The 16,443-nt window shown below is 43.7% G+C and overlaps 1 protein-coding gene across 3 annotated transcripts; it reads right to left on the bottom strand.

Annotated features, from left to right (window-relative positions):
• Window positions 1-804: 804 nt before the first annotated feature.
• On the bottom strand, window positions 805-9,189 carry LOC148413758 (protocadherin-10). Of its 3 annotated transcripts, none has more exons than XM_088432122.1 (4): window positions 6,419-9,188; window positions 2,093-2,151; window positions 1,874-2,001; window positions 805-1,627 (listed from the first exon to the last, which is right to left on the bottom strand). In XM_088432122.1, the coding sequence occupies exons 1-4, from the start codon at window positions 8,927-8,929 to the stop codon at window positions 1,317-1,319; spliced, it is 3,009 nt and encodes a 1,002-aa protein (XP_088288248.1). In that variant the 5' UTR covers window positions 8,930-9,188; the 3' UTR covers window positions 805-1,316. The 3 variants fall into 3 exon arrangements, with proteins under 3 accessions (XP_088288248.1, XP_088288247.1, XP_088288249.1); XM_088432121.1 differs by having other exon boundaries at window positions 1,853-2,001; window positions 6,419-9,187; XM_088432123.1 differs by having other exon boundaries at window positions 1,491-1,627; window positions 1,812-2,001; window positions 6,419-9,189.
• Between the last annotated feature and the right edge of the window lie 7,254 nt (window positions 9,190-16,443).

Below are 16,443 nucleotides of genomic sequence, written 5' to 3'. Positions count from 1 at the left end.
AATATGTCATTGTATAACGATGGTACGAATATTATTACCCCAGATGGTGTGAATATTGTTACCCCAGATGGAGAATAACAAATTGCAAAGTAAAAGTTAGTTCAGCAAAAAAAAGCCCATTAGAGCTCCATTTATTTCACATCTTCCACCTGACCTATAAAAAAAATGCCCCTTCTGAATAACCTTACCCCAGAGAAGGTGGCCATGCTCTTTCCACAGTTCTCTATGGACCCGCTTTTCCTTATTAACGAGATTATTCTCAGTCTCAGGCAAACGACGACCTAATTAAACCTGCTTTGTTCCTGGCCGGTAGCCATCTGTAATCTGCTGAACAATTTCCTAGAGAATTAACAAGCAAAAGGGCACGGCGAAAGAAAAGAAAGAAGCTGTGGGCCCCCGAGCTCTCATCCAGGTGTGGCATTTGCAGCAGTCGACCCACTCCCACGATACTCGTACATGTGTGGCCATGCTCTTAATTAAAGTGATATTTTCGAGAGAGGAGTTTTTGTTTGTTCAGTAAATGAACTCCCGCCGTCCTCTGCAGGCAAATGGAAATGCAAGCGCTCCAATTAGCATATGTTAGCATTTTACTGTGTTTATTCATCTAGGTAGAAAACGGCTTACCAAGGCAAAAAAAAAGATTGCAGAAGCTATACCCTTTTCACCCTGAAAATAATTGACTCGAGTAAATTAAACCTCCGTGAACAAAACTTACATCTGCATGCATACCGCACAGTGATTCGCCAGCTTAAGTCTGGCTTAAGACCATCAACTTTATTTTGCAGTTGCATTTTAGGCAAGAGATATAATGCAAAAAAATACTTTATTTCCATTAATGTATTTACAGCACATGTGTGAGGAGTTTTCCCATCTTTTTTTTGTCCTATGCTGTGACCTGCTTTTACAGTACAGCATGTTCACATGGTAGCAGACGAACAGACAAACAAACAAAAACGTACACTTTCTATATTTTTAAAACCCAACAATATGATTTCAAACTTCAAAATGTGCAAAAACAATCACCTACTGAAGCTCATCATATATTTTGGAGGACACATCCGCGCCTCCTTTTTGATTGTCTAAAAATGAATAGCCATAATAATAGTAATAAAAAATACATTGAGACATGTTGTCACATAAATAACCACAAAAATCCGCTTCGCTCCACCATTCGTTATCTCTCCTTGTCCTGACCTTCCGTTCAGCTCATATATTAAGCCACTCGCAAGCCGACTGTTCGTTAATTTATGTAACAAATGATCCTCATCTGAGGTGATCCATCACTCAAATCATCCACTCAAGTAGTCAGCGGGACGTCAGTCATTGTACAGATCGTTATTGATCATGGCAGCCTCCCCCTGGGGGGACATCTGGAGACGTCGTTTCTTGCCGAAGGTGGAGAAGGAGTTATGGACGTCCAAGTCGCTGCGCTGCGTCACGGGTCTCAGAGTGCAGAAGCCTGACGGCGTTCCGGGAATGTACACGTTGTGATGGTAGTCGGGCGGCGGGTGCGGGTGAGGGTGAGGGTGGGGGGGTTTAGTCGGTTGCTGCTGCTGGGGCGGAGGGGTGCACCGAGGAGTCCACGGCCGCGAGGTAACGCCGCTGGGTGATGGAGACATTTTACAGTCTGCGGTAGAGGATAAATGAGAAGGAATTATAAAATGATATCGCATGTTGGTGTTTTTTTGCAAAATTCAGGACAGTCCTGCTCAATCATCTGGAGAAATGTATTCAAGTTTTTATATTTAGCATTAGTGGGTGCATGGCAAAATATTGCAACTATTTCTCAGCTTAGATGCTGTTAGGGGTACCTAATATTGTGAATGTTTCCCATAGTGAATGTTTTCCTCACATTCAGTTTGGCTTGTCGTACCCTTTGCACCTCTCATGTGAGTGCCCCAGGTCCAGTACTGTCCGGGAGCCATGGACGTGACGTAGTTTTCCGGGTCAGCGTGCATGGCCTTACGCATTAATGTTCCATCCATGTTGATGGAGTTGTAACTGAAGAGAAGATAGAAGTTCAGTCATTGTTTGATAGTCTCTCGCTCGACCAGACACATAACCACATGAAGATTTTTTGTTCAAATATTACCTTTTGATGGAGGAGTTCTGATTTTTTGTGAGGGTCCAATCAGTGTTTGGCTGCTTCAACTGCAAAAAATAAATAAATAAAAACAACAACTCAAGGTCAGAAGGTCAGTTGTGAAGTCTACATGTAAAAAAATAAATGAATAAATAAATCACCATGTCATTTTAATTCAATATGTAAATCAAAATAAATTGTTAATTTTTTTTTGTTTTTTTTTATTAATCTTTTGTATCAGGCAGCAAACTGTCAAAGATAAAATTACAAAAGCTGCCCTCTTGTGGATATCTGGGAGAAAATCTATTGTCAGATCTCAGGTGGCATTTTTTATGTTTTCAGGTAAGCACCTGTCATTTAGTTTTGCTTGTATTCTCTGATTGCTGAAAGAGAGGTGGGAAAGTGTACCCAAGTGATGTTTAGTCTGGGTATGAATTGTGTTCTACAGTAAATATGGAAAGTCTACACCATATTTAAATGTCAGATTGTTGTGATCTTAAAAAATGACAGTGATCAAGTGTTTCCACCATATTTGTGAATTATAACTTGTACAATTTCGTACGGTGCCCCTGAAGTGCAAATCGCATGAACAAACACAACACAAAAGCACACAGAAGCACACAACAAAAAAGGATCATGCCAAAAAAAAGAAGCAAACAATCAAAACAGAGCACACAAGCAAAAAGACACATAAGAGAAAATATAAACATGCAAAAAAAGACACAACAGAAAAAGGGGCATGAATGAAAAAAGAAGCACAAAAGAAAGAGGAATCACGCAAGAAAAAAGAAGCATGCAAAAAATAAGCACAAAAGAAAAAAGCAAGACAATAACTTTACCTATCAGAAATGAATGGTGTGGATGGGGTTGAGGGATATGAACTGATGATTGGAAAACAGGGGTCACTTGATTGGACGTAAACAACATTCATCATTAAGGAGGACGTTAATCCTATGAATTTTTTCTCTTTTTTCCTCTTTTTAAAAACGTTGTTTGCACGGAAGCGCTCATTTTTAAAAGAGAAAAAATAACTTTTCACAGAGTTAATGTCCTGCTTAAAGACAAACGTTGTTTAAGTCCTATCAAGTGGCCCCTTGTCGTCCCTGAGTCCACATCCCCCTCCCCCACCCACACAACCACTTCTGGTTGGGATAAGTTAGTGTGCTTCTTTTTTTTTTGCATGCTTCTTTTTCCTTTTGTGCATCTTTTTTTCTTGCGTGCTTTTTTTTCTTTTGTGCTTCTTTTTTCTTGCATGCTCTTTTTATTGTTCACTTCTTTTGTCTTGTGCGTTTTTTTTTCCATGTTTGGTTTTTCTTGTGTCCTCCTTTTTGTTTGCTTGGTTTTTTTTTTTGTTTGCGAGATTTGCACTTCAGGGCCACTGTAGTACTGGGATTTGGTTGTGTTCTAAACTAACCAATGACATTTAGACTTATGTTGAAAGTAATTTGCATCCACCACCGAAGAAACCACAAAGTTCAGATGTCAGAGTGGTCTTTTTACCTGGCATTGTTTTTTGCTTTGTCATAGCAGCCTGTAGGCTACCACTGTGTGCTATTTTGAACTGTTCATACTTTTTTTTTCTTCTTGATTTAGGCCCTGGTTCCAGTTTAAGAAAATCTAATTCTTATCATAATGTTTCCTACACCATGCTTAACTGATGATCAGTATTTGTGCCAATTGTAATGATTTCCCATGTATTTGAGATATTTTAAGCATGAAAAATTTGGCTGCTTGAGTAATTTTCTTTATAAAATCTTCCATCTTGCATCTAGGTATAACACCCAAGATGTGAAAAATATCAGCTATTGTTCAACTGCCGGATATTCCTTCAAATTCCTTAAAGGGACAATGTGTAAGATTTAGACCTTTTTTCATTACAGACAGCAGGAGGTGCTGCATTTATAATTGTTTGTAGCTATAACTGACATGGCAGCCTCCATAGGAGGAGTGCCACCATCCCCAGGTAATCTAATTTAACGATAACTAGACCTACGATTATATCAAAAACAAACTGTTGGTCGTTAAGAACACAAGTTTTTGTTTTTTCGCAAGTTTTTGAAATATATAATCACTGAATTTATTTCTTTCGAATGAAAAACGGTCCTACTCGTCTTACAAATCTTACACATTGTCCCTTTAATGCTACTGTTCGCCTCTTCGGAGCCACCCTAATCAGTTGTCATTTCATTTTTTTCAAAAATTTTGGGAAGGTTGTAAGAGATTTGATGAGGACTACAAACTTTTGTGATAACAAAACCGCCATAAAAAACATACAAGAACTGCTGAACCTTATTGGGGATTAATCAGCGGTGCATAAAATGGTTGGCTGACTTGCATCGACAGCATGTGTATTTCCTAAAACTGTAATTGCTCCAACACAATGAAAAACGCATTCAAATCAGTGATGTTACAATGCATTGCCTTTTGTAGGCCTCAATATAATCCTTTCATTTATTCCACTCTCAAATTTTTAGGGGTGGCATAATACATATTTTGTGTTTGGTCCCTAAGGGAACGTTTAAACGCCCTAAGGCTTTAAACTTTCAACAAATGTTAAGGTGCTAAACGAGTTTGTATGTGATTGATTAATTCTGAACAATGCCACAGTTAGCAATTTTGCTACCTGTCATGTAAGTTGCTAATTTTCGCTTCCCTTTAGATGTATTTGTTTTCAAAGACTTGTTTAAACAATATGTCACATTACCAGTGTGAAATGTTTGGTCAAAATATATCTTGGTTTCAATTTTTTTGTCACAAAATGGTAACATTTGAATAGGGGTGTATGGACTTTCATTTTTACAGTCACTGCTGTATTCATTCTCTTAAAGTTGCTCTTAGAAAATATGTGAGACAAAAGCATAAGAATATAGTAATAATTATTATTAGTATCTGTATTCTAAGTGTGGCCCTTGCCAAGCAGGCTAGAAAACCAATTAGAGGCCCAGCGGGATGAAACGGAGCACGATTGCAATCATCAAAGGGAAAGCTCGCCAAGGAGAAAATGAAGAAAATGATCATTGTTTTTCTTCTTTCTCGCCGCACGTACTTTACATGAATATTTGACTGCCTGAGCAAGGTTTGTCATTATCAAGAGCCTTGAACAGTCACTTGAGGTCATTGAGACTAAGCTCGCGCACGCCATCCATCTGCCTCATCGCGTCCGTTGGATTTGTCATTGGATGATGTGTCCTCACGACCTCTCCCTCGCTGCGTGCCAGCGTGTGTGAGAACGTCTGCGATCGTGCGTGCCTCGATGAGTGAATTAGGGAGCCAATTAACGATTAAAGAGGGACATACTCCTCAAGGACCTGCATATAACAAACCCCTCTTGTGACCTCGTCGACCCGGCACCCGCCCCTTCCTGTGGCCAAAAGTAATGTGCCCGTGACCGAAATGACATTTGTCAGTCTGCCTGGTGGAGTCTGGTGTCACGCTTGGTGATGAGTACACACACACACACACATACATCGCACACATACATGCACTTTAACGGTCTACTGCCCCGTCTGCTAGAATTAGAAAACACTACATCCTGCCTCCTCTAATTCCCTCTCTCCTTGGCTCCCCCCCTCCACCCCCGCTGATAAATATGACTTCACATCTGAGTCTCTCCTTGGACCCAGAGGACATCGCAGGGACCCATCTACAGGCGGGCCACGTCTCAGTCCAGTCATGTCCTTGCCCCCCCCCCCCCATCATTTCCCTGTGTCCTCTCCAAAAACCAGAACATTTGCCATTTTTCATCAATAATGGACAGCCCTCCCATCGCGAGTATGCCACATTGTGTTGAGTATAATGGTGCCCTTGAGGGATGGCCAGAGGGGAGATTTGTCCTATATAAATTGTTAGACGCGGACGCCTCGCCTGCACCAAAATGGACAGAAGCATGGATAAATGAATCTAAACAGTCTTTCACCTTGTCCATTACCCTTGACTTGTTGTTCAGACTCTGTTGTGCAGGGAGCAATTTAGTGTTCCCACCTCCCTCCTCCCTTCTAAGCTACTCCAGAGCAGTGGCGCTGATGGAAGAGGCATTTAGAAAGATTTATATTTTTCATCAAATTAATCATGGTTTCCTGCTCTCTTTTAACAAATGGTCACATTTCACTTCATTCGCAGACAATACTCACACGCAGCATAATTATGCTCCGTGGATCATTAACATGTCATTAAAAGCTAATCAAGCGTCTTCTTGTCTCATTTGTTTTCAAAACATGACAAAGCTGCTAAGTGCTTTGCGATAATTACATACGCAGCTCGGGCGACTTTCAATTAGGGATTAAAGAGGAATGTGACCTTTGTGGTTTCACCTTTAAATGTGTATTTTCTGCATACCTCATTGGGGGTGGTCGCTCCGTTGTTGACAGACGCGCCCCACGAGTGTTCCGCGTTCTTCGCCTCGTTGTTGCGCGGCGTGCTGCTCGGGCTGCACGGCTTCAAAAACATGAAGTCACTTTTGGACGATTCTGGGGTCAAGCACACTTTATAGCAATAAGGCTGAGTCAGGCTGCTGCTTCCGTTGACCTCCATGCAGTTGGTGGGCACCTTGTTAGCCGAGGAGGAGATCTGCAGGTTGAGGTTGGATTTTTTGAACACCTCCGGGGGAGGCTCCGGCTGGAAGCCGCCGCAGCAGCAGCACGCGAATGGGGGAAGATTGTAGCCACTCAGGGTCTCCCGGTCCTTGTAGCACTTGACCGCGGCCAGGACGATGATGGCCACGAGGAAGATGAAAGATATTGTGCTGAGTGACACGATTAAGTAGAGGGCGAGGTTAGAGGGCGGCTGGGGGCTGAGCGTGAGGTCTCCGTAGTCGGACAAAGACTCGGGGACGCTGTCCACCACCGTGAGGACAACCGAGACGGTGGCGGACAGAGGAGGCTGCCCGTTGTCCTTCACCAAAATGACCAGTCTGTGTCTGGACGCGTCTTTGTCCACCAGCCGGCGAATGCTCCTGATTTCTCCCGTGTACAGCGCTACGCTGAACAGCCCGGGATCTGTCGCCTGCATCACTTGATAGGACAGCCGCGAGTTCTGCCCCGCGTCAGCGTCAAGCGCAGTCACTTTGGTGACCAGATAACCGGCATCCACGGAGCGGGGCACCACCTCCGTGGCTACCGTGCCGTTTTTTGGAAGCGGGGACACAATTATAGGCGCGTTGTCATTCTGGTCCAAAACGAAAACATTGACGGTCACGTTGTTGGCCAGTGGGGGGAAACCTGCGTCCTGCGCTTGTACGAGAATATGAAAGTTTCTCAGTTGCTCATAATCAAAGGAGCGCAGTGCGTAAATGTTGCCGTTGTCCGAGTTAATTGACACGTACGTGGACACGGGCATGCCCTGAATTTGACCCTCGAGAATAGAATAAGACAGATAGGCGTTCTGGTTGGAATCGGGGTCGAAGGCAGTCACGGTGCAAATGGAAGCGCCCGGGGCGTTATTCTCGGTCACATAGACAGTATATGACGGCTGCGAAAACCGTGGGGGGTTGTCGTTAATGTCAGACACTTGCACCACGATTGTTTTCCTCGTGGAAAGCGACGGGGAGCCCAAATCGCGCGCCGTGAGTGTGATATTGTACTCGGACACCGCCTCCCTGTCCAAAACCTCACTTGTCACCAGCGTGTAGTAGTTTTTAAATGAGGAGTGCAGCTGAAAGGGCACGTTATTGGGGATTTGGCAGTCCACGTTGCCGTTCTCGCCCGAGTCCCGGTCCATGACACTGATAACGGCTATTACGGTTCCCGGCGGTGCGTCCTCCTGCACTGGCGTGGACACGGAAGTGAGAATGACTTCAGGGATGTTGTCGTTCACGTCCGCGATGTCCACCAGAACTTTGCTATGCACGGCCACCGCCGAGGGTCCCCTGTCCCTCGCTTGCACGTACAGCTCGTACACGTTGGCTTTCTCGTAGTCCACGACGCCCTTGACGCGGATCTCACCCGTGTACGGATCCACGCTGAACAACTCGCGCACTTTGAGAGGCGCGTGCCCGCTAAAGGCGTATGTCACCTCCCCGTTGGAGCCCTCGTCCATGTCGGTGGCGTTCAGCTTGAGCACCAGCGTGCCCCTCGGCGCGTTTTCCACCAATCTGGCGCGGTACACCGAACGATCGAACACGGGGACGTTGTCGTTCGCGTCAAGCACGGTGATGGTGATCAAAGCGGTTCCGGAGCGTTCCGGCGATCCCCCGTCAAAAGCTGTCAGTACCATCTCGTGCTTTTTCTGCCGCTCCCGGTCCAGAGGGTTGTCCAGCACCAGCTCCGCAAACTTGCTCCCGTCGTTGCGCGTCTGTATGTTGAGAATGAAGTGCTCGTTTGCGCCCAGCTGGTAGGAGCGCAGAGAATTCGTGCCCACGTCCAGATCTTGCGCGCTCTCTAACGGGAAGCAGGAGCCGGGCGCAGCCGACTCCGTTATATCGATGTTAAATTCGCTCCATGGGAAACTCGGGGAGTTGTCATTCACGTCTAAAATTTCCACTTCCACTCTATACAGCTCTAACGGGTTTTCGATGACAACTTGTAAATGCAAAAAACAGCTCGGACTGCGCTCACAAAGCTCCTCTCTGTCTATCTTCTCATTAACAAACAAAATCCCGTTCTCCAAGTTCACTTCTAAATATTGCTTCTTGGCTCCGGACACGATTCGGAAGCGACGCGCAGACAACTTGGCCACATCCAAGCCAAGGTCTTCCGCAATGTTGCCAACGAAGGCTCCGTGCTCCAGCTCCTCGGGGATGGAGTAGCGAATTTGAGCCAGCACCAAGTCCACAACGCAGGCACACAAAAGAAGAGATATAACGAGCCCGGTCACCGGCACCCAGCTGCGCCTGGAGAGCCTTTGATCCATTTTAGAACCTTGCGTAAAAGTCACCTCAGCCGAACATCATTTAAAATACGCATTATTCACTGTTTAAAAAGGAAACAATTTGATGCCCATCAAAAGTAACAAATGCATCGTATTTACAAGTGCTTAACTAAATAGATTGTGTGAGGAAAGATAGACGCGGCCTGTCTCTTCTATTCTGCTCCACGCGCGACACGGGAGGTGTGTGAAGTGGGGAAGCTCGAACTTTGATTTTCCACTGTATTAGACACCCAGAGGAGCCGACTGGAAGGTGTGTGGGAGCGTGTGTGTATGTGTGCGCGCGAAAGAGAGCGAGAAAGAGCGAGAGAGAGAGAGAGAGAGAGAGAGAGAGAGAGAGAGAGAGAGAGAGAGAAAGAGAGGGGGTGGCGGGTGGTTGGAGCTCCTCAGAGCTCGGTATTGGCGGACGCAGAGTACACGACTCTAATTACTGTCGACGTTTAACCATTTCCCACCCTCGTGTCACATCCACTGGCCTATTAAAAAGACGAGAAGGCGTAAATTTGACACCAGACGTCAGAGCCATATTTGGATTAAGGAGGGCAAATTGTGTGTTGGGTGTCTTGGTGTGTTTTTCAGGCTATATTTGAGACAAGAGGATTGTCCAAGGATAACACACAATGGACCCGGGTCCAATTCCGATATCCTTCCTGTCATTAATCAAGGCCTTTTATCCCCAAGTACACCAACAGATTATAAATGATATTGCCCTTTAATCACAATTATGTCTACATGTCTGGGCTTTTTTTTTTTGGACATAATGAAAGTGACAGTGTAGAGGATGTATAATACAACATGCACTACAAATGCGCATTACAAGACTTTAATTCACATAAGCAGGCCCGGACATGTATCAACATAATCAACATAAAAGCCACGCCATGAAGATTAAATCATATTTATCCCTAACCAGGTATTATTGTTTGGGCTCCATTAGGTCATTCATAGCTGATGTGTTTTGGATGTGACTTTATGGTTGTTCAGAAAAAGTAAACGAACTACACGTTTGCACTGGGATTCTTTTGTTCTAAAACGGCGGTCAGTTAGAGAAGCACTGAAGCACAGGGACCAAGTGAGGGCCAAAGCAAAAGGACGCCTTTGTGGATCAACACAGACACGAGTGGCATCCTAATGTAAATGTGTGGTCGCTTTTAAATCTCTTGAAGTCTCTCTTCTCGGGACTGATGACACAGCCTGGGCCCTGCAGGCAGCTCAGAGCTCGTTAGCAACTAAAATAGAAAAATGAGAGGGAGATGGTAGATAAAGGAAGGGAAATAAAACAATAATTTGCTCTTGGGGCAGATATGTAGATAGTCTCTCGACATAGCTAACCAAATGACTTTTTGTTGCTTCCAAATAAATGACAACAGAAGATATCCTGGAACTACCCCCCACCCCCTTTCAGCCCCCACGAATATCTCCAATCCCCAGGTTTAAATAAGCAGAAAACACAATCTGCTTGCAGACTTAACCTCAAGCAGATGGTTAAGCTTCTCCAGAAATGATTACATTTCTGGAAAAAGAGGAGTGGGAGAGCATGGAGAGGGAGCACCAGTTCCATTGCTTTGCCTTCTTTTTTAATTAACGGAGTGAAGGATTAGCGTGTAGCTATCCGGGATCAACGGTTCTCCGACGGAAGAATACAAATGTTTTGTGATAAATAATCCCGAAGCGCTGCGACCGGCGCTCCCCTGGTGCCGCGGACATTAACATGCATTACACGGAGCATTAAGCTGGTTTCACCCGCCCCTATCGCCTCGCAAAGCCCCTCATTGTGAGGCAGAAAGTATGACTTTCTCCGATCCATTCAAACACCTGACCCAGACCTTGAACTCAATGTCGGAAAGTAGCCTATAATGTCAGGCCTTTGGCCAAAAATGAATGTCATACACGAAACATTGTAAATCACATTGCGTGACATTTATTCAAAAGGTTAATCTATTTGGGATTTTTTTAACAAGTTACTTCCAACAGAAACAAATGGCTGAAGTGCGCGAGCCCGAGTTATTATCCTAGGGCGTCATCTAGCGAAGCAAAATGAAAATTACATGTCTGTCGCAAAGCTAAATATTTGAAAACATCGAAGGTGCCTCTATTCACGGTATTATGCTGGTGACAATTTCTTTCTCTTTCTTTCTTTCTTTCTTTCTTTCTTTCTTTCTTTCTTTCTTTCTTTCTTTCTTTCTTTCTTTCTTTCTTTCTTTCTTTCTTTCTTTCTATCTATCTATCTATCTATCTATCTATCTATCTATCTATCTATCTATCTATCTATCTATCTATCTATCTATCTATCTATCTATCTATCTATCTATCTATCTTTTTCCCCATCCATTCATCCGTCCTTCCATTCACCCATTCACTGACAAATTCACACAAAAAACAAATCTTTCAAAAATGAGCAAGCAGACTGTATAAAACTCCGCGTACCAAATTAGATAAATATCTTAGCGCAATTACTCTCCTTTATTCAACATTTATTGTCAACAGAGCGATGCTGTTTCCATCTGTGATCTAAGTACGTCATCTACTGGCCAAACAGGGACATAACAACGTCTTGCTCGATGACGTCATCTTTAATTATAGCAACCTTTCCCGAAAAGCATAAATCCTCATTCGAAAGGCAATTTCATGAGCACGATGGTATGCCGTTTTTTTCAAACGTTTCCCTCAGATGTTAAATTAATAATAAATAATAATAAATGTAATACACCGAGGCCTTAGCAACATTTAATATATGTTCAATGTATCTATTTGTACTGAAGTAATCAGTTAATTCAGGTGATTAAGTACAAAAGTAATCCATCGTTTTCATCTCTTTAATACTTTGCCAATTATTGCAGATTATTTCAGTGATTGAAATCATATACACACAGGTACCTGTGATTGTTGGATGTCTGCAAATATGTAAATCCAATTTTGGATTTGAATCAGGTATTGTTTTATTAAAAAAAAAAAAAAGATTTACTCTGACGAACAATGACTTTTTTCTGTAATGACACTAATAATACGCTAGAGAGAGCTAAACAACAAGGCAAGAAAGTCTGAGCTTCGCTTTGACGCTGGCTGATTTTCACATATGGTTAACAGACTATCTTGTCTGTGTTTTGTATAGTACATAAAAGGCTGTGGGTGTCACTCAGATATTACTTTGATGACCTTGGCAGACGTGACTGTATGAGAAAGCGGGGATGACTCCCAAATCACTCCTCCCTGCAGTTTCTTGATAAACATCTGAAATCTGTCTTGTTTTGGAGCGAAAAGAACATGTTGGAGCCATGCATGAAGGAGAAAATGTTGAAGGCTTCTTAAATGAAAAGAGGAGCAGAAAACAAGAGTGAAGATAACGTTTTGGAGGAGCCAGTAGCAGAGCAAGTAGTCAAGTGATAGGAAAATGAAGAGCAAGGCGAAGGGGGGGGGTGAAGAGAATGGAGGGTTTGGTCCACATGCACCTCAGCTGTGTAAACTGAAGGTCTCCGCCGCTTCTCGGATTCCCTCGAAGAAGGGGGGATATTAATAGGAGGCTGGCAGTGGCAGTGAATGGACGCTTGCTCTGTCACACCCACTAATATTATTATTATACTTTATATGCGCAAAAATGGAAAATGTCAGCAACCCGAGAGGCCTACAGAGACAGTGTGTGCATGTTAGTGTGTATCGCTGCTGTCTGCCATATGTGAGCGCGCGCTCATGAGAAACCGTCTGTCGCTGAGCTGGCATAACACTTGTGGGCAAAAGAAGAGAGGCGCACGATGGAATTGGGGAAAGAGGAGACAAACAGGAAGAGGTTGGCATGTTCGTCGGGGCGTACGATCCGCCGCACTTATTGGATCTGTCAGAGAGCAAGAACAGAACGAGGGAGAGAATGAGGTGGAGCAGCGCCAGACAGACATGAGCACATATTCCAACTCCAGATTATAAAATTCCCGCAAGTTGCAGATGTGTTGAAACAGACGGCACACACATACACGCATGCACACACAGAAATGTACACAGGTTTCTCCTCCAGCGGGAAACAGATGCAAACGGCGGGCACACATATGCAGAAAGCTAAACAGTCTGATAGACATAACACCCGTGCACGCGCATGCACACACACACCCTGGCGAGAGGAGCACATTCCAGAGGAAACAGGTGGGAGTGGTGATGGCAATCTATCAGGATGACTTTGATCCTCCTCATTGGCTCCATGATAACCTGATCAGGATGTTCCCCACTCCATCATAATCTGCCCACACAAAGACGTAATAACAGCAGAACAACACATTCAAATGTAAGACAGTAAAAGAAATTATTTTGGGGGACCCAGCGCATACTTGAGCACGCGTTGCTGAGTTATGCAATGTTGACCTCGGTGTTCTTTTTGAAGCGGGGGTTGAAGACGCCTGCCGTGGCTTTAGGAGAAGAGCATCTAATGGAGGCAGTGTTGGGAGAAGGTCGACAAACGCAGCTTTCAGGGTTCAGCTATCCAAGGACTAATAATTCCATTCATCTTTTTAAACATTTTCAACTTCCTATCTGTGCATGGTCACAAGCAGGGGTGTTAAGTTTTAGTGGGGCTGAGTTTTCTTTCGACAGTGGTCTGCAACAACTGGCCAGGTACTCGTCACACAACCACGGCGATACACTTAACAGAAACACACACACAATTTGTAGCAGATTATAAATGCCTCGATTCCTCACACATGCCTATATGTACTAATCTGAGGTAAAAATTTTGTCAATTCATGCAGCATTTACAAGTGATGACACACCATGCAAATTAACATCCATCCATCCATCCATCCATCCATTTTTTATAGCCACTTATCCTTATTAGGGTCACTTGCTGGTGCCTCCCGCAGCTGGCTTCGGGCAGTAGGCTGGGGACACCCGAGACTGGTTGCCAGCCAGTTACTGTTACTGTACACCACAATAAAATTATGAGGGTTGAACATTTACACAGCTGTTGGATACAGGAAAAAAAAATGAATAGTAGGAGGGTATGAAGTTTTAAGCATCATGTATGCGAAGCATTGATGCATGTTATTCATATACCCCTCATACTTTCATTATTATTCAGAGAAAGTGTATTTTAAATATGCATACAGTGATGGTACTTTAATAAATGACTGTAAAAAACAAGTTAAATACAACTGACCTCTACTTTTGTATTGATTCTTTTGCATGTCACTAGAGGGCGCCTTCATACCACTGGACGTACTCATGCCACACAAAGGGTCACAGATCTACAGGTAATGTTGAGAAACTTGACATATGGACTGTATATGTTTTCTTTTTTACCTGCAGAAGTCCCACACAAGCACTAGGACATTTTAAAATTGAATTCACTTATCCACACCCATTGACTTTCAAACTGTTCAGTTTTTTAAAAAAGACATTTTTGATTGGAAATAAAGGAAAGGCACTTAAATTGTTGCATATATGTCTTTGTGTCCGTGTGTGTGTGTGTGTAATCTGAATGTGTCCTCAGGGTGACCTAAATGGCACATTTGAAAAAAATCATTATGGTGTCTCATCAGAATGGGAAAAGAAAATAGCAGAGTGACAGTTTTAACATGAGCCAAAAGTGAATGTGTGTGTGTGTATGCCAAGGTGGAGAACCCCTGCCTAGGGGGCCACAACACACTTGGATGACACATTACAAAAACATGAATGTGCCTGTGTAACCCCTCTCATCAAGTTCTCCTCCTCTTCTTCACTTATCCCGGCCTTCATTTTCCTCTTAGCCTGTCCCCAAATAATTCCCTCCACCTCTTTTCCGTTTATTAATGACCCTCCACCTAATTACACACTTTAAAGTCCAAAAGTCATGAATGGGGTTGTGCCCACGAACAGGTTTTCAAATAAACACATCGGTCAGCTCACAGAATGTGAGCCGAGGCCAAAACATGAGCAAGAAAAGAGGGGGCGGGGGCAGTAAATTGTGACGGAAACCATCAAATTATTCATTTCCCTCTTTTTTTATGTTTTCCTTGTGCTGACTGTATTCCCCTCCCTCCCTCTCCCCTGTCCCCCCTTTCTCTCGCACTCTTTCCCTCTCACACATTCCACTCAGTTTTACATATCTGTGACCCCCCCCCATGCTATACCTCACCACTTAAAAATAAAAAAGGCAAACTTTTTCCCTCTCTCTCCCCTCCTCATTGGCACCCCTCACTACCTGACATGGTGGCTCCATGCCCAATGAGTCACACCTCTGCTAAAATCATCAGATGGAGAAACTAGGGAGGAGGGAGGGAGCAAAAAGAAAGAAAGCGTCAGGAGAGAGAAAAAGCAGGAGGGTATGACAGAGAGAAAAATATAGAAAATAAAAATGGGAAGAGGGGAAACATCAAGAGAGTGAGCGAGTGTGTGCGAGCGAGCGCCTCAGGGGAGAGAAAGGAGCATAGAGTACGTTTAACTTTTTGACTCCAGTAGTCAGCGTGTGCTTGTCAGCAACAGTTAGCCTGTTGACAACAACACTTTCCACACATTGCACGCACGCACGCACACACGCACAAGAGTGTGCATCAATGCATAACGACATGTATGAGCCCACCTACAGTTTCAGTAAACACACACACACACACACAAATGCAGCAATCAGGCATGCAAACAAATCAGTTGAAAGTGTGGCTGCAAGTCTGTCTCTCCACATCAGCTTCCCCCACCCTCGCTTGCCGTTGCCCTTGGATACCATAAAAACACTCCCCTGTTGGGCAAGCCCGGGAGTCAGGAGAGGACGTACGGGTCACACACACATTTCCCTCGACGCAACTTTGAGAGGATGTTATGGGAGCACACGGGTGTATTTGTGCAGTACGCTGTACGTGACATGTTTTTGCAGAACTGCAGCGAAAGACAACATAAAAAATGAAATTATTACTCCCCAAATGAAATAGTGAGGGTAAAAAAAAAACCTGTGGCAGAACTTCAAAGGTCCAGCGATGGTTTGCCTCCAATTTGTTCAGATTTCACTTTTCATTTCCCAGTAGAGAAAAGTGAAAATAGAAAAGATCGTTTCCATGCAGGGTCAAACTGTCACCATCATAAAAACTTTATTTCATTGTGCAGGTACAGGTAATGTTTTAAGAAGCCTTATGTCATTCGAATAAGCTGCAGCTGTTAATATTAAAGAAGACGTATTGTGCAGTAGTAGTACCTTGACTTACAACTTTAATTCCTTCCATGATTAAACTTGAAATTAAGTTTACTTTTAAATGAAATAAAAAAAAACAAAACATCCAAGCGTTTTCTATAGCTGTTTTTCCTTACAAGGGTCACAGGCTTGTTGATGCCTATCTCAGCTGATTTCGGGCAGTAGGCGGGGGATACCCTGAACTGCTTGCCGGCCAATTGCAGGGCACACAGAGACCATTCATGCACCCGATCACACCTAAGGACATTTTAGTACATCCATCCATCCACACATTGTCATTTCAAGAAAAACATGTATTTTTTTGGGGCTTGTTTTTAAAACAACCGCTTTAAGTGGCGGTAAGCAGTTGCACAGCGTACCA

This window comes from Hippichthys cyanospilos, chromosome 13, assembly GCF_059441005.1.
Source record: "Hippichthys cyanospilos isolate Australia breed blue-spotted pipefish chromosome 13, RoL_Hcya_1.0, whole genome shotgun sequence".
Taxonomy (NCBI): Eukaryota; Metazoa; Chordata; class Actinopteri; order Syngnathiformes; family Syngnathidae; genus Hippichthys; species Hippichthys cyanospilos.
Note: the sequence above shows the minus strand (reverse complement) of the source record. Positions and strands in the feature narration are given on the sequence as shown.

What these genes read in the sequence shown, in the direction of transcription:
- LOC148413758 (XM_088432121.1), bottom strand. Translation starts at nt 8,929, where the DNA reads ATGGATCAAAGGCTCTCCAGGCGCAGCTGGGTGCCGGTGACCGGGCTC. An exon ending in CAGAACTCCTCCATCAAAAG is followed by an intron (nt 2,002 to 2,092) that starts GTAATATTTGAA and finishes TCTTCTCTTCAG; the next exon opens with TTACAACTCCATCAACATGG. An exon ending in TACGACAAGCCAAACTGAAT is followed by an intron (nt 1,628 to 1,852) that starts GTGAGGAAAACA and finishes CCTCTACCGCAG; the next exon opens with ACTGTAAAATGTCTCCATCA.